Source organism: Toxotes jaculatrix, chromosome 4, assembly GCF_017976425.1.
Source record: "Toxotes jaculatrix isolate fToxJac2 chromosome 4, fToxJac2.pri, whole genome shotgun sequence".
Lineage (NCBI taxonomy): Eukaryota > Metazoa > Chordata > Actinopteri > Toxotidae > Toxotes > Toxotes jaculatrix.
Window position 1 is genome coordinate 4,055,279 of NC_054397.1, and position 25,999 is coordinate 4,081,277.

General features: G+C 40.0%; 2 protein-coding genes across 3 annotated transcripts; both read right to left on the reverse strand.

Annotated features, from left to right (window-relative positions):
• Positions 1-10,435: 10,435 nt before the first annotated feature.
• On the reverse strand, positions 10,436-13,088 carry LOC121180125 (beta-1,3-galactosyltransferase 2-like). 2 transcript variants are annotated; one of them, XM_041035279.1, is made up of 2 exons: positions 12,933-13,088; positions 10,436-11,928 (listed from the first exon to the last, which is right to left on the reverse strand). In XM_041035279.1, the coding sequence occupies exons 1-2, from the start codon at positions 12,955-12,957 to the stop codon at positions 10,955-10,957; spliced, it is 999 nt and encodes a 332-aa protein (XP_040891213.1). In that variant the 5' UTR covers positions 12,958-13,088; the 3' UTR covers positions 10,436-10,954. The 2 variants fall into 2 exon arrangements, with proteins under 2 accessions (XP_040891213.1, XP_040891214.1); XM_041035280.1 differs by having other exon boundaries at positions 12,797-12,934.
• Positions 13,089-15,660: 2,572 nt separating this feature from the next.
• LOC121181190 (beta-1,3-galactosyltransferase 2-like) lies at positions 15,661-21,700 on the reverse strand. Its single transcript, XM_041037026.1, has 2 exons — positions 21,421-21,700; positions 15,661-17,905 (listed from the first exon to the last, which is right to left on the reverse strand). Exons 1-2 carry the CDS (start codon positions 21,462-21,464, stop codon positions 16,804-16,806), a joined length of 1,146 nt encoding a protein of 381 aa, XP_040892960.1. The 5' UTR covers positions 21,465-21,700; the 3' UTR covers positions 15,661-16,803.
• Between the last annotated feature and the right edge of the window lie 4,299 nt (positions 21,701-25,999).

Sequence of the window (25,999 nt, forward strand, 5' to 3'; positions counted from 1 at the left end):
CATAAACACGCTGACATCTGAGAGTCTGAAGTGAGGTGGTCAGTCAGACAAGCTGGGGCTTGTATGAACACCATCCATCAACATGAGTCCCACACAATAAAAACACAAAGGAATGTGCTCACAGTTAGCCAAACGTGATTTAGTATTAAAAAATTAAATTAAAAAAAACAATGTTTTTATTGCTTTAAAACTTCTTTAACTGAACATTGAACTGGACATGAACCCAGAAATATGAAAGCCAATCGTTCTTCTTTCTCTCTGTGTTCTAACTGGAATGCAGTGTGAGGAATTATGAGAGCAAAGAAAGTCAGTTATAACCGTATTATTTCATTAGGGCATTTGGTTCATTTAACAGTGTAATCTCAGTTAACAACTATATGAGAATTTGATTTACCTTACCTTGTTACCCAATCAGAAATCTGAGCAGTCCTACGTTAATTCCAGATATACCTCATGGTAAACAGGAAAGTTGGTTTTGTTTCTCCTTTTACGTGCGATCACTACTGCACTTTTTTTTCTTGAAAAGACAGAAACAGTACATTGGCCGCAGAAAAAAAGCATAAATCAACCAGACTAGTTATTACATTATTGTGTGTTGGTGTTCCCAGTGGGACATGGCTGTTTCAGTACACCAAGCTGCATCACCATCATACCAAGCAATTAAAGAGTCCGTTCCAAAATGACCCAAATGACTGTTCCAAAGCAACCGTGATGCCAGACAGGAATGTCAGTTTCATGCAGTTTTGCACGATCACAGATAACTGGGAGTACTGCTGTCGTTTTTTAAATTCTTGGTTTCTATAATAGGTTATCTGTGTGAGGGCTATGGTTATGGTTATGGCAAACAAAATTAGGTTTCTGTGTTTTGTAGTCGCAGTCGCTGGCTGGATCATGTTCAGAGACAATTTTTTTTTCTTTAATGAGTGAACTTCTACATGCATTAACAGCCGCTGAATATCCAGGGGGTGATTGGGGTGGGTGGCTGCCACACCAGAAACCGGAGTTCACAACCATAGTCCCATTCGTGGTCTGGTTTTGGAAACAAAATTGCTTTGGTTGAGTTTAGAGAAAGATTGTGATTTTTGTTAAATATAAAGATGTTGTGTATTGAGGTCACTGTATAGATTTTAAGATAAGAGAGGACTTTATTGATCCCACAGCGGGGAAATTTATGTGTTAGGCGGCTCACAAGAAAAACAGGAAAAAAACGATGATGTGCAGAAAACAAGAAGTGTGCATGCAAACGCCTCCTGGTGTTTTTAACCACCTGGAGGCAGCAAAGCATTTCCTGTTCTTTGTCTGTGGGAAATTCAAAGAAGAAGAAGAAGAAAGCAAAGCAATACTGAGCAAGTTGCCCAAGGTGTTTGGCGCAGTGGTGATCTATTTTGGCTTTTTGACAATTTCAGACGTTGTAGAGAAAGTCAGCTTTTGCTGTTTGAAAACGCAAATGAGTACATACTTCCATGTACACTAAAGACGTCAGTTGTTGTTAATCTTAGATGCTTCTTCATTGAATCTTGGTCATCAATACTATGTGGCTATTAACATTCAGTCATACTCTTGCTGATGTACAAAGCAGACACTATAACCTGACACTTATCACTGTTACCGCCTTCATGTCGGTGCTACTTGTTCCCACAGCTCCCACCATCACCCTGACCTCTCCCTTATGTGTTATTTTTGATGTTGTTGATTTAACTAAGATTTATATTCATACATGTTTATCATGTATGTTTATGTTAGTTTTCCCAGCAGAATCCTTGTTGCTTCTCAAATTTGTTTAGAGTCCCCTTGAAGAAAAGAGCCTTTTCTTCCTTATTTAAATATATAACCATTTGCTTTAAATATTCAGTTCCCGGGCACTAGTATCTCTTACTGAAGTCAAGTCATCGATGTTGAAGTGTGAGGAGAACGGGGGATTTCAGGGCGCCATCACTTCACAGGAAAATTAGTTATGTACCTTTAAGGGAATTTGTCCCGTTAATATTTGATCCTCTTACCATCATTCTTCATCTACTGTATCTGGCTACTATCAGTAGCCCGAACTCTCAACACAGCGCCAGCTGGGCTTCAGGGTCAGTCCCATTAAAGAGCTGCTTTGTGTTATTTGTGTGTGTGTGTGTGTTCTTGCAAGGTTGAGAAAGAGGAACAGATTTTGACAGCAGTGCGAGAAAACAAACACAACGAGCCTGATCCTTCACTCTCGTGTTTGATCTGCTGCTTTACAATGGAACACTACAGTGGGATTTTCTCATGGGAAGAAATCAATACATGAAACTGGTGAGCTTAAAAATCCTGACACGTGTTTCTAGATAACTGGTTAGTGATATTATATTCTTGATTACATATGTTGGCTGGCCAGACAAAGTAAAATCATTAAGCTGAAATCAGTGGGTATATATTTATTTATTTTTTAAAACAATACACATATTTTGATAGTTTTGTGCACATTGTGTGTCTATGTTTGGATTTTTTATTGCCAGAAACTTGCTGAACCCAACTGGTGTATTTTATTAAATAGCATTAAATAAAACTGGCTAGCAACAAATTTGCCTTCATTCAGGGCTATTGCTATTTTTGAGGGTGGCAGAGTCATGTTCTGTGGTAATATTTCTAGGTATTATGTTCTGCAGTTACAGACATATTACATGACGGGATTCCTAAGACAGGCGTCAGTATCTTTTTGATTAAATATCTTAAACTGTCACTTTTTAGGCAAGATGAAATAGGAGATATAATTTACAGAAGTATGAGTGAAATGTTAAAGGGGCACTCAAACAATTTTACACATAGATGTCAGTTTTTTCACCACAAAATTAAAATTAAAAAAAGAGAAATAACTGACAATATCATTATTCTGTTACGTTGAGTTAGGGCTTGAGACTTCAAATATTTGAAAAAAGAAGTGCTAGAAACTGAGGGCATGGAGTTTCAAAGATGAGGGCATTTATCAAAAAAAAAAAAGAGTTTTGTTTAAAAGTTTTATTGGTGGGTGGTGTTGTGTTGTGGAAATATGACTGTCTCCTCCATAAAGGGTCCAAAATGTCTGAGTCTGGAAGAACTTAACTGTCAATGGACGTTAAAAACATTATTTCCATATAAAAACACTCTAATACTACAGTACAAAGTGATGCTCAGAAGTGTGGCTCCTGCAGCGTTAGCACCAGTAGGGGGGCTGCAGTTGGGTACGAAGTGGGAGTGTTTCAGTCTGAGTGTTTATGTGATTCACACAGCCAGGGCTGGGGAAGGCTTGACCCTTCACAGACCTCCCCAACACAGCGGAAATGACTTCTGTCCATGTAAAACCCTTGCTCTTCTCCCTCAGTCCCTCCCAAACTCTCAGTCTCCTCGACTTGCAGCTTTACAGGAATGTAAATAAGACAGGAAAACAAAGACGGATGAAGTACAGGGAGTGTTAATGTGTGTGTGTCCATGGATTTGAATTTCGCACAGCATTCAACATACTTATATGTGTGTGTGTATGTATACAAGCCCATCTGCTCACACATGTACATTGTAAGTAGCTGCCTGTATACTGTGTTTTATAGCATTTCAAGCATTGGTAAAGTTCCTTTAATGAGGGCTGGCACACAGACTGTGTTTCAAGGAGAAATGACTGTGGCAGAGAGGAAAACATGAAATAACACAAAGGAATTCAGGCCTGGAGTTACTCTCCCCAGGGGAGGCAGTCAGGCTCTGTGTTTGGTCCTTAGCCAGAAACGCCAAAGGAAGACGAGAACAGCGTCCATGTCTCCATGTCCACACTCTAGGCTAAAGAAGGCACAGTGTACGTGTGTGTGTGTGTGTGTGCCTTAGCAATATTTCTGGTCATTGCAAAGCACTTAGTACATTACATTTATTATTACATTAATAAAATACCGAAGCAAAGAATAAAACACCAGGAGTCCCTACAGGAACATGCTGCAATTTTTTTTAATTTTAAAATCTTAAATCTTAAAGCGGTGCGTTTTTTCTTTAAATTAATTGATCATTTTAATTCTTCAGGTGGAAATGAATTAATCTACATACACACATAAATCCAAATACATTTGGATGTACACACTTGTACACAATATGTGACAACGTGTAATTAGAAAACATATTGATAAATTGATTATCGGATCGAGGGGCCCTTCTGAGAAAAGGGAGTACAGTTACTATTGTGACCAAGTACAATCTGAACAATACCTCACTTACAGTTTAAAGAGAAGTACGGCAAGGACATGCAAAATGATTGTGAGAGAGTGGAAAAGTATTTTAGGTAAATCTCATATCATTTCAGTCCTTTGGGGCAACACATACTGGCTTAATTCTGTATGATGGTGTCATTTCTCATGCTGCATTTAAAGCTTAGATGTCCCATAGAGACAAAAAGACTATGGTAGCTGTGAAGTGTCCAGTGAGTGAATATGATGAAACTGCTGCTTTCACGGAAAATTGCTGATTCCATGTTACACATCATGCTGGGAAGTGAGACAGTGCCGTGTCATGTCACTGCAGGAGTGTGCGTCCAATCAAAATCTTTTTGTTTTAATATAACAAAGGTTTGCTCCCTGGCTGATGGAGTAACCCACATCTTATCTTTGATAGAGACAGAGGAGTGAAGCTTTGAGAGAAGAAAGAGGGGAGGAGGAGCAGGACAGAAAAGAGCAAGAGCCAAGTGAGGAGAGGAGATGATAGGAACGAGGAGAGAGGGTGAAGGAAATCAGAGAGAGGGATAAAACAGAAAGTGAGGAGGAAGGTAAAGAAAGAAAGGAAGGGGAAAAGGTAAAGAGGAAGACAGGGTGAGATTTTATGAGGGACGGGGAGTGGGAAAAAGGGAGGGAGAACAACAACAGAGGGGAGAGGGGAGTGACGGAGGGAGGAGGGAGGGAGATGACACAGCCATGGGAACCCATATTTGGTCCATGCTCCAGACTCTGCAGTTGTTAGCCTCGTCAGTGTTGTTGTTTTGTTTTCACATGGCCTTCAACCTCGCTGCACGGACCACAAACAGATGTTAATGACGTTTCTCACAGCAGTTTCTGCTCAGAGTCATCAGCGCTGTTAATGAGCTGTGGTGAGACGTTTTGTACAGAAGGACGCCATCGCAGGACTGCAGTGGCAGAAACACTGAGGTTGGAAAAACAAAGAGAAGAAAAATATTTCAGGGATGATCGAGGGAGTGTGTACTTCATAATTAACACTTGACTCATGTTATAACTGACCAACAGACTGATAACATGAATCAATCTACATGCATCTACATTATTCAGAGCTTCGTAGATTCTTCAAGTTTGTTGAACTTTCCAGCAGGAGAGTGCAGAGGAAACACATCATTCCTCCAAAAGATAGTCCTTCATTTGGTGTTTTGATGTTGGAGGTGGAGAACACTGTTCCTCTGTTGTTCAGACCTCCAACAGCCACAGGAAAGTTAGAGAAAGGGTCAGTAATCTTCTCTTTTTCAGCGATGCCACATGATCTTTATGACCCTGTGCTCACAGAGATTACACTCTATCACAGTGAATTAAAGAATATGAACACAATTATTGATGATTGCAATAGACCTTGCAGACCTAGTTGCTGTATATCATAAAACAAATGAAAAATTGTAAACACAGTGAACTATGAATCAATTCCAACCTCCTAAGGCACTTACTGTGGGATTGCCATATGCTGTGACACACAAGCATAAATCCACCATTACTACTGCTGCTGTTTCTCTCACTGCTACTAATAACATTCCTGATCCTTCTGCTGCTATTAGAGTTACTACCACCACTACACTCACTGTTCATACGGCTGCAACAATTAATTCATCACAGCTCCTGCTACTGCTTGAATGTAACACACTATTGATACATGCATACATGCATGCACTCAAAGCTAACACTTCTGATTACATGAGGAATGCATATGATACTTGCTATGATCAACACAAAGCTTAAACGTCCCTTTAGCATCTATAGTAGAGCAGCCTGAACAGCTGTGTTTGTTTTAAGACAGAAAGGATGCAGCATGTTAGAGAGAAATCAGGATGAAGAGGCCATGTGTGCCTTTATGTGCGCTTGTTTGAGTCTGTGTATATACAACATACTTCGACTTGTGAAATGTTTGTGTGTGTGTTTTTGTTTGCGTCTGTGCGCTCGCGTCAAGGGAGTGGACCGCAGCATGGTCGGGGCCGCCGGTGGTTCTCACAGCCCACAGAGTGACTCTCCGACAGGGATCGTGAGAACCTGAGTGGCAGGGGTCCTTGTGGTTAAGAGGAATTTGACAAAATGTAAAGAGAAGAAAAACAGCAGTGTTCATACGTGTCGACAGCGTAACATAGTGGGAGAGAAGACATTTGACAAAACTATTCAGGCAAATTTTTAGATTTCATTTCTGAAAGGTTCTCTCCATGTTGGTACATATCACAGTGCACACATCAGAAAATTAGTCATTTCAGTCCTGCAGTGAAGATGAAAACTCACCATAAGCGGATCAAGTATCCCCTTTGATGGTGCTGAGATGAAAACTAATCAACAAAATAATAATAATCAACAGTAATTTCTATCAGTTTTTGGATCATTTACATAAATTAATAATTAAATGCAATTACTGTATTTTCTCTTCATAATATCACTGTTAATTTAATATCATTGGGTTTAGAATCGTTGACCAGACAAAGCTAGCGGGTGGGCAACAGTATCCTGATGTTTTAGAGACTATGCGAATGATGTATTAACAAAAATATAGTCAAATTGGTTAAATATAATCAAAACGTCTTATGTTTTTAAATACTTAGACAGTGACAGCAAACTGTCATGAATACTGAAATTTTTGTCCACAACATATAAACAGTCGTTGCTCTCAGTTGTTTCTGTCTGCGGTGCAAATCAATCAAACAGTATTTCTCTCTTTTCCCACACCTGTTTTCCTTCTCTCATCTCTCTTGCTCTTTCTCTCGGTTCATCAAAAGACATCATCTCCTCTCCCTCTTTCTCCTTCCATCCTTCATCTCAGACTGCAGCTTCCCTCGTGTCACTGTGCGGCTGTGTGATTATTAATGGGCTGGTGAATGGAGAGAGATAGTATGAGACCCAGAGCTTGGCCTCTACCCTCTCACTGTCTGCTACCCCTAAATCACCACCAAGTCTGGCTTACTTTCACATTAATGGTTTGTTCATGGTCTGTGTGACAGTGAGAGAGAGAGAGAGAACAAAAAGACATAAGGACTTGTGATAAAAGGACACTTCACCGATTTAACTCTGGACATTTATTATTTGTTCGCTTATGTCAAGGATCAAAAATTGATGGAGCAGAACAGAGACATTGTGTTTAGAGTTTAGTGTTTTATTGTCTTGATTCAACACAGTATTGTTAATATTTTGTGCCTACATTACCCACAATGTACTTCAACCACCGACAGTTTGGTCGCAGATTCACATGTATGTGAGAATAAATTAGAACTCAGTTCACCCACTGAAGCTGAGAAAACAGAAAATGGTTCTGTAATCCTAATTCGTTTATAATTCGTTATGGATTTTCTTTCATTCTTTAAACTTCTTTAATATATTGTTGTTCTCAGTCTGAGAAATCAGTGTCAATGAACTTCAACCTCGTCTGGAGTCTGCTAGTCCAGTCCATGATGGTTGACCAATAGAGGGCACTCGTGGTATTTTACCATACCAGCTTCACTCTTTAGGTGTCTTTAGGTCTTTAGGAACTCCTGCAAGAAGTGTCTTGCAGTCTTTCACTGCTAAGTGCTCCACTATCTTCACTGCCTGTCTTTGACTGCCAGTGGACGAGTTATAAAGGTGAGCTCATCAGTAAAATGTTCAAGTGTTTCACACTTAGTTAAAGATCAGGGTTTCTGTCTTCAGGGTTACGTACAGCAATGAATGTTTGAGGTGGTGGGTGTGTGCGTTTGTGCGTGTGTGTGCGTGCGTGTGCACGCGTGTGCATGTGCATGTGACCAAAACAGGACCAGGTGAAGTTTATGACCCTGCTGCAGTGCTCTGTTTTCTCAGGGTGACAGAAGGGACAGCCGGTCTGCAGGGGGCAGAGGAGGGGTGAGACTGGGGGGTATAAAATTACAAAACTATCTGTCTGTGTGCTCTACTTAAGTAATTTTGGCTCGTCCTCACAACGAAGAAATTCAGTTGTATTGTATTAAGATTAATGAATTTTTCATCTTTTCCAATATTATTTAATGTTTCAAATGATTCTTTCTTGAAGACAAATTTGTTTAAGCAATTTGACAAGCAACATTTTTTGCCTTCTGATTTCTTGTTTTTCTTTCTGGAGAAATCTGTCTTTCTTTTTTGATGTTGGACTGCTTCTTATTAACGTTAGTCTCCAACCTTTAATACACACTTTCCATCCACCAAGTCAGTGAGAAAAGGCTTTGTTTTAAGATAAGCAAAGGAACAGAAATAAATAATAGCCCACCCCCGACCTCTTACACACACACACACACACACACACACACACAGATATTACATACAATAAATAACAAAGGAATCCATCAACTCAATCCTGTCTGAGAGCATCAAAGGAAGAGAAGAAGATGAGCAATTTCCTTTGCAGTTGTGGGTGTGTGTATGTGTGTACAAATTGCAGCGTCTATGTAATCTCTATGAGAGTTTTGTGTTTATACCTTAAAGAGCGAGACAATAAATGGGCCTAGTAACACAGACGCAGCAGACACACACCCAAACAAACTGTCTAGTGGGCACAGACAGGAAGTAGAGGAGGAAAGATATGTCTGAAAATAAAGGAGAAAGTAGAGTCGATGTGTAATCCTGCTCTGACCTGATGGTTCAGCAAAGGTAATAATTCTTTAGAATTGTGGGATGAACAATCAGAAGTGGCTAAAACAAGGCACCAAAGTCCAAACTATGCATGAAATATATGATGATCTCACAAAAAGATATTTATAAGGTATAAGCGGGCCTTTCTTGCGCTGTGAGTAGGGGCAACAGGGATTTATCCCATCTTGTCAGCCACTGCGCTGGATCTCTGACGTGAGATGGCAGCAAAGCATTGAATAATGTGTGGATCCAGGGTTTGGGTTTTCAGCATCTGTGTGATTTATGCAGGCTGCAGTCAAAGGGAAAAGGGAGAGCAGGGCCTTTGGCTTCTGGGCTCCTCCCTTATCTGACAGAGGGAGAACAGATCATAGGCAGCTGGAGATGAATGACAACACATGGGAGAGGATAAAAATGTCCAGGCCAAAGAGGAAGAGACCGAGGTGAGGTCACTGTCCTCTTTTTTGCTTTGCTTTTCATTTAGTTAAGACTTAAAAGTAAGAAGAGAATGATCCTATGTGTGACAGTGGTTTAACAACAGTCAGCTTCGGTCATGCGCTCACACCCATCCTCACTCTCTGCCACGACCAGCCTAGCTCATGGCCAGGTCACGTCTCAGCACAGTGTGCTCTCATTATAATTACTTTCCTTTTAATTAGGAGTTTTATGTCTGTTTGGTGGTGTTTGGAGGCTTTGCCACTGCAAGCTGCATGATTTGGTTACTGCATGGTGCCCTATTTCAGCAAGCACTTCTCTCTGCATAGTTATGACAAACCAGACTAAGGTACGAAATTGAAACTGCTGTGCAGATCGATGAGTAAAGATCACAGACGACGATCTTAGAAAAGTAGTTGCTTTTGTCAATGAAGTGCCATAAAGGCTGTCTGTGAATGTTCTCATTCATCCAGGTCATAGTTCTCTCTTTGAAAATTGAATCGAAGGCAACTGGACATATGTTTGTCTGGGAAGACATTTCGCCTCTTATCCAAGGGGCTTCATCAGTTCATACGCATCGGTCTATCTAGTCCGCACTAGTCTGACCATAAAGGGCTTTTTCTTAAGCAGCATTGACCAGTTTTGGAGAATCACCAGTAGATGCTTGGTGGAAGCTGTGGCTCAGGGGGACAGAGCAGGTTGTCCACTAATCTATTTGATCCCCGTCTCCTCCAGTCTGCCCACTGAAGTGTCCTTGGGCAAGATACTAAACCCCAAATTGTCCCCCTGTGTATCATCCGGGTGTGTGTGTTTAGTTAAAGCACTGTAAGTCTAGTTATAAAAAAAGAGCTGGGTCAAAAGGTGAATGTGACTTGTTATATAAAAGGTTTGTGTGGTTGGTCAGATTGGAAACAAGCTACATAAATTCAGTTCATTTACCATTTACAGTCCTGATGTAGATTTTATCTGATGTTAGCCTGCCCCCTTGTGGACTTAAGGACCAACTACAGCTGAGCAGAGGGTTGATTACAGCCGCTGAATTATTCAGGAGGAACTTAACTCCAGTGTTCTGTCATCCAAAGAGCAAAACAGTTTAATTTTACAATTCATGACAAATTTATTTATATTGTAACATTAAATTTCCAATACGTAACATCACAGATTGTCACACATTCAACACCTTTTGTGGCATGAACATGGTATGACAGTAAGTTTTGTAGTTGTCTGTGCCCAAAAATACAGTTTACTTTTCTAAAGACACCATGAGTGAATCCTCAGATTCAGAGCAGAACTCAGAGCATGATGCCACTAAAGTGGAATTTACATGTCAATGATGGTTCATTGGTTTTTGTTTGTGTTTGTTGTTTTTGGTCCTAGTCCTGCGGCACTCTGCAGTGAGAGCTCTGAAAATGTCGGACTTTAAAAACCCCTGATGTAAAGAATCAGTCTTCATGTTTATTATTAAAATTCACGATCCATCTGATGCTCTTATCTGTGTCTTAGAAAGTCCTGTTAGTTCAGCTGTTTGAGAGCATCTGATCACAGAAAAAGGCTGTGGGCTCAAAGCCATGTATATGATTTGTCTTTTATAAAAAGACATTTTTCTGTCCAACAAAGAAACAAGGTACTTCCAAGTTATCTGCAAACACTTAATAAACATGCTCCGTTTTAGTTCAGTATCATTTCCATTAAATTAATGTAAGTGAAAGGGTCGTCCCACCACTGAAAAGTCACAGCTCAGTTAAAGTTCAGCATTTAGCTCCTGACTCTCTGCTCATCTCCCAGTAACTCCACATCTGTGAGGTGCTTGTCGTTGTCACAGCGATCACTTTTGAAAGGGTGCAGCTGCTCAGAGGATGTCTGGGGTCAACAATAAACATGGTCTTTTCGGGGGGATCGGTGGGGGAAATGTTCAGGAGTTTCAGGCACATACCCAGGTAGGCATCTTCGATGTAGATTGGTCTAATCAGAGGAGAGACTGTCAGGATCTTTTCAGGAAGGTCCAGGGACATGATGTAGGCCATGCCCAGAGGATACGGGGGGTACTCTGCCTCAGCAATCACGTCTCTCGGCATGTAGAACTTTGTGAATGGGTTTCTTAAAACTGGGCTGTGCCACCACACCAAACCTGTCATGTAGTTTTTCTTGGCTGTGCTGGGATCCAGCAAAAGTTTAACCAAATTCTGGACGTGGAGCAACATATCTGAGTCAATCTTTATCACGAAAGAAGCTTTAGTACAGTGTGCGGCCAGCCACTCCAGCATGAGCATAGTCTTGATGGTCAGATTGTGGTAGCTGTCGTGGAAGTCACTCTGGATCAGGTCGTGGTGTTGCTGATTCTCCTGTTTGAGCTTCTCTTGCCGCTGTTCAGCATCAGCTCCTCCAGGCAGACCCAGTATGAAGAGGGTCTCGACCAGCTGACCCAGAACCATTTTCTCATTTCCCCATGTCTTTCGAATGGTGTCCCGAGCTTCCACATTACTGGGTGCAACTGGAACCATCAGGACCAGGAAAGGAGTCCTGGTCTTACACACTGGCGTGTCATCCATGATGAATTTGTAGTTTCCTGGATAGGCCACATAATATAATGATGGAGGTGCTTCTCTGTAACCTGGAGAACTCCAGATACTCAATTTCCCATCAAAGCTGAGGAAGATTATGAGTACTCCCAAGATGAAGATCAGAATGTTTCTGCAGTATCTCTGCCTGGTCTCCATTAAAGCTGCAGAGAAGAGAGATTCAAATATGATTTGAATATGATTCAAATAAAACAGCAACACACAGTTTAGCAATCTACCATCTCACCTGTGCATGATGGTCACAGAATATGTTTCATCTAATTTTTCACATATAACTCGCGATTCTCAGCAAAAATAGACAAAGAAAAGATCTGTTGATGGTGACTGGTGATACTCACATCCTACTAGGGAACTTTTAATAAAAAAAAAAAATTTCAATGTCTAGGCTGCATCTGAATACATCACAGATATGAAAACACACACACACACACACACACACACACACACATATATATATATATATATATATATATATATATATATATATAATTTTTTTTTTTACCATTTTAAAGATTGCATGTTGAGATAGTGGAGGCTACATTATGTACTATATAGTGATAGCAGAAACCCAGTGTAGCTATAATTACATTATGTCAATAACTGAACAGGTGAGGCACAGTAGTTTCGCTCTCGCGCTCGCTTTGTGAACGAGGGTAAACAAAAGCCAAAGGCAAACTCAGTGAAGAGACATGGGGCTGGCAGTGTCAGTGAGGAAGCGATGCGGCCCAGACGGTCAAAACCAGGAAACTGACGAACTCCAAACAGGGTTTGAGGGCACAGTCTGCGGAAGTAACTAATGCGTTCTCATAACGTTGCGCAAACCTTGTGGGGGTGGGGGAGTCAAAACTTAATTAAATTAAACGTAGGGTTGAATGTTTTTATGAACTCAAACAAAATTTACTGTCTACCCGAAATGCTAATATTCGGTAATATACACGTTGTAGTGGTCAGGTCACCATGAGGCTACACCTTCGCCCAAGTAACCCAAGTTTTCCCATTTCTCTAACTTACCATTAGCTCGATCCTACACTTATTTCTTGCGCACTTCTTTTCTCTGTTGTTTCTCTTCTGTGGGTGAGACCACTGACTATTTAACCGCAGATAAGATCCAGGTCGGACGAAAGGTAGCAGCCATTGTACAGCTCACCTGAGACTATGGGCGCCGCCCACATTCAGCGCCGGCTCCTGACTTCCCTGTTGCCTTTCTTAGGAGTGTAATCCAGTCAGCCATGTATCGTCAATCGGTCTACTGATTTATTCAGAATCAAAACAATCGCTGGTCAACCGACACTCGGTTGGTATTTTAATAATGGATTAAATGTTTAAGTTATTTTTCCCTGGAAAAAAAAGATTCATTGGTTCCAGCTCCAGCTGAGAGGATCTGAATCTGTCAAAGAATATCATCTGCTAATGTACACAAAGAATATTCATTAGTATCCAGTAATGTTCATAATTTCCTAGAAAGTTTCCAGGAAATAACTATTTAATGTGGTACTAATTATAAGAAAATGGAGACATGGTCCTGTTTTTTTATTTCATTTTTTTCTTTCATTTTAAAGTAGTATATAGTACAGCAGTACAATATTTACTTTAAAGCTCCATTTAAATTAAATATTCAGTTATTATGGACAAGCATAGGATTATTACACTGTAATAGGTTTTTTACACCACTAGATGTCACACTGTGGTCAATGTTAACAAACATTACCACCTGATGTTACTTTCCTTAGATGATTTACATGCTCTAGTTCACATTCATCTGAAATTTTATTGAAACTATGATTGATCAGATCCACATCGTAAAAAAAAACCTTTAGCTGGAACTGGAATCGGTTCTACACACTGTTCACATGCACTTTAAATGATACGTTCTGCTGCTTTGTACCACACTTTCTAATTTTAAATTTCTTAAATATCTTGGGTTTGTGGATACTGCTGAATTCTGTGAATAGCCCCTAGGGGATGAACAAGGTATCTATCTATCTATCTATATATCTATATATCTGTCTGTCTGTCTGTCTCTCTGTCTAATTAATGACAAAAATAACTTCAGTCTTAATCATTATATAATTTAACAAGAATGGTACTTGATAGAGCGCACATCTGCCAAGGCTGAACAATCCTGCATGCACATCTGTCTAGTTCATATACCAGAAAAATGAAAGGAAAAAGGAAGCAGTCAGATAACATAAATTATTTATTTGTCATAAAATCTATTACATATAACTCTGTATGTAAACTGGATTCAGCATTTTCTTCCAACAGATCTGGATTAGTATCAGGATCTGCACCAAACTGTGTAAATTCATAGAAGTCAACACAATAAGATCTATACATTATTTCCTGAGAAACTGATGAAAAAGTTGAAAGATGCCCTGCCTCACAATGTCAAGGACAGTAATTAAAACATTCCCGAATCTGCACCTTTAATCAGATCTCCACCAAAGTTTAATGGCTTCTTCCCTGGCTCATTACCCATATTTCCGCCACATTTGGTGCAAAACAGTTCAGTGCTTTTTGTGTAATCCTGACAAAATAAAGAGAGCAGATTTCATGTGAATCCCATAAATAAATGTGAAAACAATTTGAGTCCAAATCCCAAATTAACCTACAAATCAGACTAAGCATCCTCCTGAATCAAAATCCCATAAAAAAAAAAAAAAAGAACAGCCATTGTGCTTACTACTAAAACCTACGCTTGTCTTTTTTCTAACGGCATCACACTGAGCTGCTTGAAAACTAAATAATGTGATTAAAATGTCATGGTCTGATAAAGATGCAAGGACAACCTTATCTAGACAGAGTTGTGATGCTGTTTGAGCGTCACTAAACAAGGACACTTAAGACCTGGAATGAAACTTGATATCCCGTCCATGTCAAAACAGCTGAGTTGAAACAGGACACTCTGTGGAATATGTGAAGCTGATTAAAAAATGATTGCAAAACATTGTACCCGTGCTAAAAACAGATTAGCTCTTTGGTATATACAGTACACAGTGCAGCTATACAGACAGTAGACATACAGTTACAGTGCCATCAAGGTGCATGAAAGCAATGCAGTCATTGTTATGAACAGCCTCACTGCTAACCTCAATGGAGTGAAAGCTGTGACACAGTTTAACTGCTTGAGTTCCATCATCATAGAATCAGAATTTCCCCTATTCTCTCATTCACTATGCTGACATCCCCTTTTTAGTCAGTGTAAGCTATGACCCAAATGTAAAACATGGGGAACAAAATCCTCATCCTGTGCAAAAAAAAAAAAAAAAAGTAGTAGAAGTATTTTTAAGTTCAGCTGAGGCAGGCTTACTAAGCTTCAGTTAAGGGACAATAACACAAGGAAAGTGTGTTCCAAAACCTTTGGATAATATCTTCTTAATTTGCATAAACTAAGCCTTCTTTTGTATTTTGTGCTCTTACATTGATGTGCTCTTACATACATACAAATGTACATTTTGAGCCACAGTCCTGGTTTTGATCATAGTTGGGATATGGTGTTTACATGTAAGAAACCTAGTTAATAATTTCCCTGAGTACATGATTCTAACACTACCCAGGTTTCTGAAACCAGGATATGGTCTAACATGTGCAACATGTGCAACACATAACCTAGATACTGCAAAACCCTGATCATTACCAGGATGGTAGTGTTTATCTGAACACACTCAATTACTTTTTTTTTTTTTTCTATAAATTGCTTTTTATGCCAGCACACCTGAAACATACCAACATATGCACATGCTTTGTTTGAGCATAATAAATATAACAAACTGTAAATGTATGACATAAAAGTAAAAACAAACTTATTATAGACTGCCATATCAACTATATTAGCAAGCAATTTGCCAAGCAGGCAGATTAATCAAATGAAGGACACAAAAAAATCCCTTATAGGTTTGGTTCCACTTGTTTACCCAGTATATTTTCTTTTACTGTAGCAGGAATTGTAAACTATATTCTGCACTCGATCTTGCATGAACTGTTTTAAAAGGACGAAATAAACAATTACACTTAGTGCTGTAAACTGTCATTAAAACTATCATTCTCAATTCATTCTCCCATATGATATTTATGATGTAATTGTTTTTCACTGTTCACTCTGCAGGCAATCGTGAGTCAAAACATTTACCCTCGACTGTTCCTGACACAGTGACGTGCATGTCATGTGCGTTTAGATTAAGTGTGTCACAAGCTATCTGTGGCAAAGTCTGTTAAGATAAAATGATATAGAGCTCATCTTGTGTTTACTCAGACACAAGTCAGACAATTAATCATCACCTGTCCAGTGGCAAGCATTAACTACAATCAGCATATCATCATTGCAGCCTCTGAGAATTTTATTCAACAGCTGATATTATCCCAAAGGGCTTTTGTAAGTATGAACAGTACAATTTGCTCCACTTACTGTATATGTCCAGAAAGAAAAAGACCATCACAAAGCAATGACAATGAGTTACAGACTGCAAACATAATGAAAGCTCAGTAGCTGCAAAGTATTTTTCTTTAACCTGCATTTGCTGCATCAGCTTCAAGTGGTTTTCCTCTCCTGTTTTTTCAACTCATTGCGTCTTTTATGCAGCACTACTGCACCCTGCATTGATCAGAAATACGTGTCCAAGCATCCTGGTGCTCATGGCATGCATGTTTGCCTTTGTGCATACGCAAGTACAACCACCACCTCCTTAGAGTGCCTTTAATTCCACTCACTCACATTTTCACTGTTCTTAAGACAGAAAATATAAACACTTCCTTCATAATTTTCTTGGTTGGCAACCCACATCAGCTTTAAATACCCTAAAAGTAGGGAAAAAAACCCAACTATTTCTTTAGTGCAGTTGCTCAGAAACCTCTGCAGTGTTTCCAAAGTTGTGATCTTAATTCTCATTTCTGAAATGAGGAAGTACTAGAACTATATACAGGTATAGTCGCAATCTATAAATAAGTTAACTTCCCAATACCCTGCTATCCTACCTCTTCCACCCAAGTGAATTCTCTGTGCATCGGCAGTAGTCATTGTCCTAACAAGGTGGTCCAGGCTTTTTCATGTCTGTCCAGTAATTTATCAGCTCTTGTGGTGAACCAAGAATGTAGGTGATGATCTTGGAGTATTCACAGCGATCGTATCTTGTGTTGTAGGCCTTGAACTGGGAAGGGTTTGGTGGTGACGTGGGTTCAAGGCCTAGAATTTTCATGCACATTCCGATATAAGCGTCCTCTATGTTAAAAGGCTTGATTGATTTTGAGACATCCACATATTTCTCTGGAAGATCGTTGGAGAAGACATATCCCATGCCCAGAGTGTAGGTGGGGTACTGGGGATCCGGGTACATCTCCTCAGGCACATACCACTTGGAGTCCTTTGAACGGACAACCGGCCTGTTCCACATAAGCATCCCAGTCAGGTAGTTCAGCTTGGGGATGCCTGGCCTCTGCAGCATAATCACCAGATTGTCAATGTTCAAGAACATGTCTGAGTCAATTTTCATGGCGTATGCTGCCGTAGGGCAGCGGGTAGCCAGCCAGTCCATGATCACCATGGTTTTGATGGTTAGATTGAGGTAGGTGTCCATAAAGTCACTCTGGATCAGGTCATGGTGCTGGAGATTTTCCTGTTTGAGCTTCTCCTGCTGCTGCTCACCATCAGCTCCTCCAGAGAGGCCCAGCATGAACAGAGTGAGCACCACTTCGCCCTGAACCAGGCTGTCTTTGCCCCATGTCTGCCGGATGGCGTCACGAGCTGCTATGTTATTTGGTGCAACTGGAACCATCAGGACCAGGAAAGGGGTCTTGGTTTTGCACACCTCTGTGTTATCCATGATGAAGTGGTAGTTGCGTGGGTAGGCTTGGTGGTACTGAGTACCTGTAGGTGCTACAGGAGGGTCTTGTGTGGTTTTGTGGATTTCATTTAGTTCAACTCTTTGTTGTGGATGGCGATAATGACGAGGTGGATTAAGTCGACTGGTCCACTGCACATGGAGTGGAAAGCTCTGCCACCACGACAGCGAGCTACTAGACAGAGTATAACACAAGATGAAGACCACTAGACAAAGCAGGATCAGGAACTGGAACCAGGAGTGAAACAAAGGCTTCTTCTGAAGAGACGAGCTCTCAACAGGATGCCTAAAAATAGAAGAAAGACAAAGTCAAAACTGGTCAGTATACCTCTTCAAAATAAGTCAGACCTTTCTAGAATTTGTCAACCCAGTAAACAGCTTTAGAGTAAATGTGTTAGGGCTGGGTAACATGGCTAAAATCAGTATCACAATGTTTTTCACAACTTTTTTTCCAATATTAACTAAATATAAAAATGTGGAAATTCAATACAATAAACCGTGTTCTGCTGTTAAACATTACATCACACAAGATTCCTTACATGAAAAAAAAAAACCTTTTTTGCTTGGAATATTTTGGACAACAGAATTTTACCACAATAACAGTTTTATCATGTTCACTAAACCAAATGATTAAAATAACTGGCCAAATAATCAAAAGGAATTGAAGTAACAGGTAGTTGTAGCCCTAAAGACAAACTCAACTGAGTCCACACTGGAAAATTAAAGAGCAAGAATACAGAACCAGCCTCACGGCTTCATTCTGATGGTTTCTCTGATAAAGTGTACCATAGTATTTTGCATGTTATTTGTGGGGAGAGGAGAAATAAAAATAGACGTATCAAAATGCCGAAACTAGTACTTGAAATAAAATAAGTCAGCAGCATGATGAGATCAGACGAGGACCATAGTCGGCAGAAGGTCAGATACGGACTGATACTAAACCCCTGGCGACAAATCGTGCCTGGACTCCTGATACCAACAGGCACCTGCAGCAAACCTGAAAGTGAAGAAACAGCCAGCAGCCTCAGAGCTTACTGATGTGAAGCAGTGATCCCCTGCACCTGAGCGGAGAAAAACCCCAAGAGTGGCCGTGATCCCAGTGGAGACGCGGGCAGCATGGACAGAAGGAAGCCGACCTCCGCCTTGAGTGCGCGTCTGAGGCCGATGGCGGGCAGCAGGAACGGCCGACGGATGAGAACCCTGACACGGGCAGGGGCAGCAGCAGCTGCGAGGCGGACAGCGCGCTCCGTGGACGCCATGAGTGGAGCTGCTGGCTGTCGTGTGTGCTTTTGAAATTTAAAGTGTTTACAGAAGTTTTCGGTGCATTGTCAGAGGTAGTTCGGCGGTGATATTGGCCGTTCAAACGCGAGCAGCGCTCCTTAGTTTAAATAGACCGCGCCCCACGAGGAAAGGTGCGTTAGATATAAGTGACAGCGACTGGAGGATGATAGGTGAGTCTACCGGGGGAGTGGTTCGGCACAATGGCACTAAAGGGCCATTTCAATAAACCGAAACAAATCTGAGAGTTTAGCAAATTCGATTTAATTCAGTTCAGTTCATTTCAACACACAGTCGCGCTGTATTAGGTTTAAAACAATGGATTTAACATTAAGATTACTGTAAGTGTAATGTTGACATTATGGAAACATGTCGCCTGAGACAGTAGGATAATGGCCAATTTATCAAAATAAATAAATACATAAATCAGGAAGAATCAGTCGGAACCAGGCTTTTCTTCCTGTTAGCTTTGAATAACAGAACAGACAGAAATATTACTAAAACAGAAAGGTAACCTACCTACCTGTAAGCAAAGGTACATGGCATTTTCTAAAAATGTTTTGACAAGCACAGAATTAACCGTCAAAACTGAATTGTTGTCATTGTAATTACCAAGCTGTATATAAAGTAGGTCAAACAAGCTCCACCTCCACTATAAAAGTAAAATGCTACTTATGAATTGAGGCATCAGTATTAACAGTCCAATAATGTCATTTGTAATAATATATCAATCACACAGGCCATTTTTCTACATTTTATGTTTTATACTTTTAAGTCCAAGTTGCTGGTACATTTACTTAAAAGCAAAACTAACTAACTTTTGCTGAGCAGTGACAGCCCAAACACCTCTGGCGCTCCATTGTGTGTGTGTGTGTGTGTGTGTGTGTGTGTGTGTGTGTGTGTGTGTGTATGTGTGTATGTGACTTCCTGCCCCACTTGCTTTTACCTGTTTCCTATTTCATTTTCGTGCCAAGTGTCTCCAATCCCTTTCACTCTTTCCCAGTTCATGTCTTAGTTCCTGTTTATGTTTCGGTTTGTTTGTGCCGTTTATGTTCAAGTGAGTTTTCCTGCCCCCAGTGAGGGTTTTTATCTACCCATGTTCTTGCCTGTGAGCATTCTCATCTTGTCTCTTAGTAAGCCTGGTTTGCTAAACCTGCCAGTCTGCACCTGGGTAAAGTCTGCCCAAATATTTAACCTCCTCCTTAGACCTCCATGTCTCGTTAATCATGGTCTTGCTCCACTTCTCGACCACCTTCTTTTCTTTAAAAATCAGGCAAACTTTCGCTGTCCTTTGAGGTCCAGTTTTAATTTGGCAGGTTTAGTCAGATTTTTGTGTATTCATCAACTTCACACTAAACTTTGGGACCAGTTTTGAGTCCAAAGAAATACAACTGCTCAATCCACCATCTCACCCTCCAACCCAAGTTACATAGAATGAGAACATCAAAATGATTTTGAGGCTGTTAATTAAAGGTAAAATAGTTGCATGATGTTGCTTTAAATATAATTTTAAATGCAGGCTTTTACTTAATGAAGTATCTTTACAGTCATGTATTGTTTTAATGAAGTTAAGGGTCTGAACAATTTCTTCCACCACTCACAGTCTAGAGTCAGTGTTAAACATACAAAAAGGGGCATATTCAAGCTAAAGGAGAAGCAAAGTAACAACCTTCAGAGTGGCACCTGATAGTCTATGATAACCATAACTTTATGTTGTCTCACTTGGAAGCTTGAGCTTTGTTTTGCTGTTTGTGTTGCTCATTGTTTTTCACTGTGGAGATGAGGCAGAGTTGGAACAAAGCGCGGAAAACTGTCAGAGCCAGAGAAAGTCTGAGGGGAGCACCAAGACACCGTTTGTGGCTACAGAGAAATGACTGCCTTGCCTGCGTATGGCCTTTAGGTCGTACATAATTTATGATAAGGTGAAATATGCGCTTTTCTCATTTAGTCTGCACTGCAGTTGTATGTACGACAAAGTGACAGTAAAGCCTGATTTGATTTGATTTGATTTGATTTGATTTGATTCGGTAAACCCTAGGGATCAAAACGGGAAGTGGGAGCCTACTGCTCCTTTGATTGGATCAGTGTTTGGCTTAAAACACAACCGCTCCTTGTCAGTGTATTTCTAAGCAGGATACAAGTCGCCGTAACGCGCTTACGAATGCGCACCTGACGGACCGGTTTCTAAGCGAGTCCCCACGGTTTTAACCTTGTTTGTCATTATTGCTGCTGCGGAGCAGAGGCGCATCTCCTTTATCTCACATCTAAATTCTACGCGGTCTTGTCAGACAGTAAAGTGATCCATTTCATTACGCTGGAGTTTATTTGTCTTATTCCCAGTGGGAGTCATAAGCCATTGATAACAACATATGAAGTTTGTTCAAAGTCTCTATGCGTAATCTGCGCGTCATGTTCATTCCGGAGCAAAAAAGATAAATTTCATTCGCTCTACGGGCTTATGGTGTAGTCTGAAATAAAGGTCTGTTTAAGTTTGAAGAGAATTAAATGATTTTAAGTCCTTACCTTTTCAGCCCATTGCCACCTGAGCCACTCTCTAGATCCCCCATGACTGCAGCGACCCTTCCTTCCTTGTTTCCTTAATTCCTCCTTGTTTTACAGCTTTGCTTCAGCCATGAAATCCAGATTTTTCAGAAAACCCGGACTAATTACAAACTGACCATAACTTCCGCGCATATCTTGTCCTGTCCACAGGAATAAGACTGAAATGACGGCAATTTTGTCCTTGAGCGAGAGAGAAGAGAGAAGGAGGAAGAGCGGGAGGGGGAGGGTGTCGTTCAAAGCCTCGCAACCTTTGTCGACAAACTTGTGGTGCGAGTGTTTTCAGGAGGATACCTGGTTTAACACACACCCATACACGGATACACAAGGAAGCTATGACGGTGACAAAGGCTCAGTGAAAAAAAAAAGAAAAGGAAATGATGGTTTGGAATTTTCTAAATTAAAACCAGCGTATCCTTCCACCACAACTTAACTGTAATCTGAAAATTTATTGCATGGCCTGGGAGAAGGAGGAGGATGGGGCTTTACCACAGTCATTAAGCAAAAGGGAAGGAACATATTTCTGTTGATGTTATAGATGGAGATGCCATATCAACACAGGAAAACATGGTTAGGCCAGTTCACTGTCCACTCTTTCACCCCTGTGCAGGTCACACAATAGATCCAAACCGTACAAAAGTACTGTACATTTTTGCCTCCAAGCTCAGAGTAATAAATCTTGTATTGAAATATTTTTGTTGATATGTGTGGCTGGTTATGCAGTCCAAAGAAAATGAGGTCCCTGATGTCTTCCACAGTGACTAGGCAGTGGTTGTTAGCAGGTATATGGAAAGACTGTGGACTTCGATTAATTTAATCAAAATTAGGAAATAGCATTAGATTTTAGCTGTGATACCTGAAGACCACTTCAGTGTGTGAAAACTAGCAGAGTCCAAAACAGCTGAAACAATAAGATGAAAGTAATGAAGAAGAGGTTTCAGTTAGCCGACAGCAGGCGTACCAGACCGTCATTGTCACACATGGTTAAGGTTTAGGAGCAAGTCATTTACCATTATCCATTAACACCACGGATGGAAGAAACCACATTGACTTTCAGTTTGAAATGAGAAACAACAGTTTCCTCTATAAAAGTCATGCGTTTTGTCATAATTACTATAGTTGTGAGAGGTCGTGTAACAATAAAACACAACTATGTTGTAATAAGCTGTTTGCACAGACGACCTATGTGCTGAAGGGATAGTTGAGATAATTTGAAAGGGGCTTGGTTGAGTGAGTGAGACATAAAAGTTCTGACCTAGACTGTCATGGACTGTGATGTTGCTAAATACTTGTGGTAGGACATTTCTATATTTCTTGCAAAGGGGAATTTGACCATATAGAACAACTGTGTGCTTTAGACTAGGTCACCAAATCATTTCAAAAGAGACAAGGCAGGTAATCAGGTGCTGGTCTAAATGGAATCAGCTCAGATTTGTGCCACTGTCATGCAATACACAATAGATAACTGATTACAGTTTGGATAACATTTCTTGGCTGAGACTAGCTGCCAGTACAGCCAGAAATATCCCAGCTTTAAGTGTTTAAAAAGGAAATGGGTGTGCTTCCAAAATGTCAGACTGTTCCTCCAAGTGTGCATTTTATAAACGTGCTGGTCGGAATATGCAAGGAAGATGGGAATCTTTTTTGTTTCCATGCTCATGCAGGACACTGTGCAACATAAAGAGAGTTGACTGAAAAACTTAAATGACTTAAATATCAGCCTTAACAGACTAAAATACCTCAACAACTATTGGCTTCCTTGCAATTAGTTTAATTTTTTTCATTCGTGGCTCAAGCTTCTAGCACCACCAGTGAGTTAGAATTTGTGGTTTTGAGTGAAATGACTGGATGTTCACTTCAGGATGAATTTTAATAACTTTGGTGGCCCCCTGACTTTTCATCTAACGCCTTTATCGGGTCAAAATTTGTCGATAAATTGTCACAGGTACAGGTATTACCTTGATGCCACCTTCTCTGCTGAAGTAGGGAACTTCCCTTGTAAACACAGTAAAACAAGTCTGAAGTGTAAACCGGTCTCTGTTATTATCTTTAACCAGCAGATCGCAGATGAGCAGAGATTATTTGACATCTTGTATATACTCTCTATTAACATGAAAACACTAATTATTCACTTTATTACATAAATATAATGTGTAACTCTTTGTAACGTGTGTGTGATGTGTAACTTTAAAATTAGCCTTCCTGAGTTTTACATATCAAACATTTGGGAAATAAATCTACCTGTTTGTAGCAACAAATGGGTGAGAGCTGCCAACATATTTCTCAGAGTGTGTCTACAGCAAACAGCTTGTGTGAGTCTGTATAAGCTTGTGTGAGTCTGTTTAAGGTGCGAACTGCTCATACAGTTAGCCCTTGTCAGCAGGGTGTTTGTGTCATAGAGGCGCACTGACAACAACCACCTTTTACCTGATGTCCTGTGTTCTCATTTAAACAGTAATTGCAGGCTACAGGCATCTTCTCCCAAAAGCTGTAGACTGGGGTTTTAGTTGTCCGTGTGAACCTGTGCAGTACTAGCAGTACTGGTTTTGGTATTTAATCACCACCTCACCAGTGTGAAGTGGTGATTAAATACCAAAACCACTGCATAAACATGTTCTCTGCTGTTGCTGTGATGGATGAATGACCCCACTCATCCCCACTCAACCCCATTCATGTCTCCTTCTTGCCTTTCTGGTGTCACATCAACAAAAACAGGGATTTTTATCAACATGATGTAACCTACAATCACTCCTCTGACAAACAGCATATACAATTCTTTGTCTCACCTAAACCCAGGTACACTTTAGTTTAGTTTAGTTTAGTTTATTTGTTTGTTTTTCTCGATCAGCAGTTGCAATAACCCAAAATAATAATACAAAAAATTAAATAAAATAAAACATATTACAAAATAAATATGCAAAATATAGTGATTCATGACCAATAGATAATAAACCTTCCTTTCCAACAGGAAAAACAAAAGGAAAGAAAAAATGACACAAACAAAAACAACAGAAGTAAAAGAAAAACAAAAATTACCAAAAAAAAAAAGAATAAAAAAATAAACCAATTGAGAAAGAGCAGTGGGAAGCACAATGCTTATATACAAACTGCCCCTTTGTACCATTGAGCTACAGTCTACAACACCATGAACTCAATGACAACAATTATACAGTACGATATCCCATGTAATATTCCCCTGTGCACATACACACCACACATAACGCTACATGAATGCAATAAGCAGTGTAATAAGCTTGTGTATGTATGTACAGTATATCTACATACATCCACATCCATACCTACATACACCTACACCTACCTATAGTGCATATAGGCACCTATAAAAAAAACACTATACTTCAATTAATGTAGTCTTGTACTACAGACACTTTCCTGTACTCCTGATATAGTGATAAGCCACTAGAATCAGGAAGTGTGTTTTAACCACAGCAGCTTGTTTATGTTAGACTGTATGCACCGATTCACATACTGCTGATAATGTAAAAATTTTTTTTTTTTTGTCTGCCACCTTGTGCACTGAACTAACAGAAAAGGAAGAAACTACTGTGTCTGTAGTTTTCTTTTAGCTGAGTCAGCGTGCCAAACTTTCAGTAACTAATTAAATCCTTTGATAGCTAGTTAAAGGCGGAGAATTCAAATATTTTACACCAGCACTGTGCAGTGTTTAATGTGTCAGGTTTTGCTCATACTTTGTATACTTCATGGCACCTTGATAAAAATGTTACCTGCACTGGTAGCAGTGCAGATAACACTTACTGTACATCTTTGTGCACCTAATGCCTGCGTCCTGTGTGATCAAACTGTTGTGGCGCAGTCAGACTGAATTTCACCAGATAAAATAGACTTTCATAAATTGTGAGAGCCAGTGTGGCCAGCAGGCTAATAACAACAAATTAGACAAATCCAACAGCTTTTTACCAAAAACACTTTTGTGATGAACTTCCATCACTGCCCTAACAACTCACTGCAGTCATGCAGTCAGACATGCAAATGAGGACACATCATGTCTGCATACTTGCATGTGAGCAATGTGATATACAGCAAACATGGATATAAAGACTGCTGGTTCCAAGATATCCAGAGCTTAGCTTTTCAGATATGAAAAAGAACACGCATTTAACACGTTGTTAGACCTCAAGGGTACACTGAGTGGGTTTTAGTGAGGAACAGTGAATGAAAAAAAAAAGAAAACCAACAACAAAAACTCCAGTGTCCCTTTAACGAGTTACAGTCATTTTATTGCTGAATATGATGTACTACAGAATATACTGCAGGTCAAACTCCAATGGTGCACCATAGTTTATGAGCTTAAAGTATGTTTTTCCAAGTATGTGACTGACAAAGCCCCTGATATGATATTAAGATAAGATAAGGTACACCTTTATCAGTCCCACAATGGGGAAATTGCATCCGTCACAGCAGCACAGAGACAGATGCAGGCACCCAGAATATACAAAAAATCAAAAATATAAAGACTCAAAATTTACCATAGGAAAATAAATACTGTAAACAAAATGACAAT

Coding starts and splice junctions, on each gene's coding strand:
- LOC121180125 (XM_041035279.1), bottom strand. CDS start 12,957: ATGTGGGCGGCGCCCATAGTCTCAG. Junction 11,929..12,932: donor GGCGGCGCCCATAGTCTCAG/GTGAGCTGTACA, acceptor TCTTCTCTGCAG/CTTTAATGGAGACCAGGCAG.
- LOC121181190 (XM_041037026.1), bottom strand. CDS start 21,464: ATGGGGGATCTAGAGAGTGGCTCAGGTGGCAATGGGCTGAAAAG. Junction 17,906..21,420: donor GGTGGCAATGGGCTGAAAAG/GTAAGGACTTAA, acceptor TTCTATTTTTAG/GCATCCTGTTGAGAGCTCGT.